Source organism: Hydra vulgaris, chromosome 15, assembly GCF_038396675.1.
Source record: "Hydra vulgaris chromosome 15, alternate assembly HydraT2T_AEP".
In the NCBI taxonomy this organism is placed as follows: domain Eukaryota; kingdom Metazoa; phylum Cnidaria; class Hydrozoa; order Anthoathecata; family Hydridae; genus Hydra; species Hydra vulgaris.
In genome coordinates, this window is record NC_088934.1 from 39,433,712 (window position 1) to 39,438,431 (window position 4,720).

General features: G+C 27.1%; 1 protein-coding gene across 1 annotated transcript; it reads left to right on the plus strand.

Moving 5' to 3' along the window:
* Positions 1 to 387: 387 nt before the first annotated feature.
* Positions 388 to 4,431, plus strand: LOC100207329 (pyruvate dehydrogenase [acetyl-transferring]-phosphatase 2, mitochondrial). The gene is made up of 2 exons (XM_065820248.1): positions 388 to 2,077; positions 3,625 to 4,431. The coding sequence occupies exons 1-2, from the start codon at positions 1,051 to 1,053 to the stop codon at positions 4,215 to 4,217; spliced, it is 1,620 nt and encodes a 539-aa protein (XP_065676320.1). The 5' UTR covers positions 388 to 1,050; the 3' UTR covers positions 4,218 to 4,431.
* The last annotated feature ends 289 nt before the right edge of the window (positions 4,432 to 4,720 follow it).

The window sequence follows — 4,720 nt, forward strand, 5'->3', positions numbered from 1 at the left end:
GCATCACCTACCATTTATCTAAAATCTAAGTAATAAATCTCTATTCTAAGTTTTTCATTCTACGTACTTCAGTAAATTCTTGAGATTTAAAATAATAAGGTATAAAAAAACAATAAATTGAATTTTACAAAAAATGCTAGGAATTTGAACCTTTAAAACTTGGCGTCATAGAAGAAAATGGATTGCACATTATATATCAAAATAAAAATACTATAAGAAAAACAATGTTCAGCAACAGAAAAGAACCTACCCGTTTTGTCGACCTATTTTTACTCAATTTTATTTTTTATTATTTTTTTAAACACTTTTATTTGTTTTACTTATTTTTTTTGTACTTTTATTTAAAAAATCAAAAATGATAAATTCTTGATAAAGACTTTGTCGAAACTGTGGTGTGTAAATAAATATATATTTTATTTTGTAAATATATTTTATTATGAAACTAAATATATTTTATTTTGAATACCTTAAGTAAAATTTTTTACTTTATTTACCGTAAAGCCGAAATACACTACTGAAGTTAATGGTAACTAGATTAAGATAATGTTTTAAATATTATCTTTCGCCACAGCTAAGCATTGAGTTCCATCGTCATAATAGTTGTTTGATCCTACTTAGAATTGCAAATTTATAAACATAGATTAATTATAAATGTAACCGTGCTTTAAATTTCAAAACACAAATCGTGGTTTGGCCAAACAATTTTTTTTTCCACCAGATACGTTGTTTGGTGAGGCTCGTCACAAAAAATCACTTTCTCTCGTACACTTTATGCAAGATAAACGGGAAAAAATACGCTGCTTCCTACACATCAAATTTATGTTAATAAGTTTTCTCGTGCAACATATATTACCTAATACATAAAATAAAAATTGTATAAAATTTTCTCATTTTAAAATAGTTATTTGGGTTATCTAAAGCAAATGTGAACTTTGTGCTTGCTATAAATATATTTAAAAGAAGCTTCGATAGTTACATCAAATTTTCTGTGTTTATTTGTCATTTTGGTATTTTGTTGCGGATATTTGTTGTAAATGTATAGAACTTGTAATGCAGAGTAAATGTTTGAAATTGTCATTGGATCAATGGATTTGGGGCCCTACTGCACATTGGAAACTTTACTATTCATTAAAAAAATATGGAGGAAAATGGGCTTCTGCACTATTAGCTGAATCAGAGAGAGAAAAAGAGTACAGTGGAATTGTTAAATCAGAGAGAAACGAAAAATGTAAGCCTTGTTTTACTAAAGCATCAAATGAAATTGATGCCAATTCAACATACTCCCGTCAAATTATCATTGCTGGAGTGTCAAAAAATAAATACCGTAATAGAGATAAGTTTTGTTTTAAAAGGTCTTACTCTACTTTATCTATTAATAATGAGGGGAGTATAACAAATGATGAAGCTAATAAAATGGTTTGGTGTAATGAAAAAGTAATAAATATCGATAAAGATGTTGTATCAAAGTGTCATACAAATCAGCTCGCATCGAATTCTCCTAATGAAGATCAAATTTCTATCACACAGTTTGGTTTAGAGAGCGGTACTTTATTTACTGTACTTGATGGTCATGGTGGTCATTTATTTGGTGAAGAGGTCAAAATAAGGCTGCCATATTACCTCCAAGCTGCTCTATTGAACAAGGATTACAATGAGAACTTTTATGAGTCTGTTTTTAACTTAATTCAAAACAGTATAGATTTACATATCAAAGATGAACCATGGATGAAAGAGCTACTAGCTTATGTAAAAACAAGCAATAAGGAGTTTCCACTATTAGAATCCTCTGAAAATGATAATTTCTTTAAAACTCAAGAAAAAAAAAAGGAAGAATCCATTAAGAATGCATTTGTAAAACTTGACAGGGACATCATTAATGAACTTCAAAATTTATCAAAGCTAAATAAACTTGACGCTAGAGGTATTAAAACAGCATTATCTGGATGCTGTGCTTTGTCTGCATACATTGTAAAAGATGAAGTATTTATAGCTAATGTAGGTGATTGTCGTGCAGTATTGGGAAAACATCTTAATAATGAATGGTCATCTGTGCAATTGACAACAGATCACACTGCAGGTAGTATAAACTTTGTTTAAACGCTCATTTTTCTTGTGTTTTACATTTAAATTGAAAAAATTTTCATTGTGTTTTACATTTAACTTTTAAACATTTGGCATGTGTTTTACGTTTTGTTTTTAAACATCTTTGTTGTATTTTACATTTTATTTTCAAGCATTTTGTTGTGTTTTATATTTAAGTTTTAAATATATTTGTTTTGTTTTCTATTTTACTTTCGAACATTTACTTGTTTATTGTGATACAATTAAATTTAACAAGAGATCATTAAATTATTGATGTAAACTTGAGTGTCTTGTAATAATACAAAAAGTTGATTTTGAATAATTTACTTTTTAATACTCATGATAGTAATGTTTAGTGCTGCAATATAATACAAAGGCATTTTTCAGTATTGTCATTATACTAATGTCTGTTTGGTTTATTAATATCTTTCAAGAATATAATTATAAAAAAGTGTTTCAATGTTGTTTTAAAATGAATCATTAATTTCTAGTCTTTATTATTATATATTTTTATTTTATATTTGATTATTATTATTACTTTGTGGTGTGCTTAGTTTTAATAAAAAATTCAGATAAAAAATTTTTATTATGAAGTTGACTTTTACAACTTCACATGAAATTAGCTTTTTCAACCCTTTTTATTTTGTTTTGTTTAATACATTCTTTTCAAATTTTACGCTAAAGAAGTTATAATTTGTTTTTAAAAATAAAAGCATTCATTTTTGGATAATTGTTTAGATGCCAAAAATTTCTGAGTGGTTAATATTTATTTGTAAATTACTTTGTTAAATTAAATATTGCATGCTATTGATCCAAATTTGAGGAAAACAGATCAAAGAACATACTCCTGAATTCTGCAATTAAATTTTTTAATAAATTATTTGATGCTTAAAGTTAAAATCTACTATGATGAATTATTGATTAATGTTGTTTAATGTATGTTAATTTATTCATAGTTTTCATTGTTAAGTTAACTGATATTCTTTCCACCTGGGAAAAAACCAATTGAATTATTTACAATTCATTAGCATTGATTTTCTATCTAAACCAATTCTCATAAAATATTTATTAAGTGTTACTTTTGTGCATGTTAATTCAGTATGCATACATGTGGGATCTTATTCAAACTATCACATTTAAGGAATGGATTATTAATTTTTGAATTTTTACTGTTAAGGAAAAAATTAATTATAATTTTTCAGTTTTCTAAATCATATAAATTCTTGAAAATGTTTTGGCTTTAATTTAAATACTTTTATAAAATAAATTGTTTCAAATAAGTACAAACTTGTAAGGTTGTAACTATGTAATATTTTGTTGGATCAGGATGCTATAGTTGCACATAAGTATTGAAAATTAAATTAACATAGTAAATTAATTTTTTTTTTTAATAATAAAATAGTTCTTGTTTGCATAGTTTTTTGCATATGTATTTGTATAGTATATGCAGTATGTATACATTTCCATATGGAATATTTGTGCAATAGTTTATGTAGTGTATATACAATAAATCTAAGCTTCCACTTTTTATGTTAATTTTAGTTTCAAATGCTTCAGAAGTAAGGAGAATATTATCCAAGCATCCAGCTGAAGAAAGTCGAAGTTGTATCCAGTATGGTAGGTTATTAGGGCGGTTAGCACCACTTAGAGCTTTAGGTGATATGCAATTTAAGCTTCCAAATGAAGAACTCCGTGATGTATTCAAAACAATGCCAAAATATAATCCAATCCAAGCTTCAAAAACTCCTCCTTATTTAACTGCTGAACCTGAAATGTTTCATTATAAACTAGAAAAGCATGACAAGTTCATTGTTTTAGCCAGTGATGGTTTATGGGATATGTTAAGTAATGATGAAGTAGTTGAGTTGGTTGGCGCATACATTGAGGGACGCCAAATTGACTTATTAAAAGAAAGGGCATGTTATTACTGTGTTCCAAATTATGAAGACTTAGTAAGCTCAGATAATGCTTTTGCCAAAGATGAAAATGTTGCTAGTTTTCTTATTCGCTTTGCACTTGGCGGTTATGACCCAAACAATCTCCGATCAATGTTATCAATCCCTCATCCAGATGTTCGTTTGTTTCGTGATGATATTACAGTAATGGTTATTTTTTTAAATAGCTTGAATTTTTAATTGTCTAGGAAATATTTATGTGACAGTTTAACAAAATTAACACTTGCTCTCCAAGGTTTATGTTGCAGTATTCCTTTAGTTAAGGACTTGTTAAATGTCATCTTTTTAATTTTGTATAAAACTCATATATAAAACTTATAAATATTTTCGTAAATTATGAATGTAAATAAAGATTAATAAGATTTTCACAATTTTTAGAGCTTTTTCGAGTTGATTGATTTGTTTTTTCTCTACGGGGAAGTACCTGAAATTATTTGCTCTACGGCGCGCTATGCCACAGAATGATCCAAAAACGGCACAAACTCAACAAATTTTGACAACATCGTAAATAAAAGTGTTGTTGAAATTATATTTTTTGGATCAAAGAATTTAAATTTATTAATAAAAATATTTTTCATGAGCAGCTTTGACGCGTACTACGCGCACATTTGTGTTATGCGTTATCACGTTACGTTTTACATAACTTCATAAATTCGTTTTGCATAACTTCACAAAATTGCATA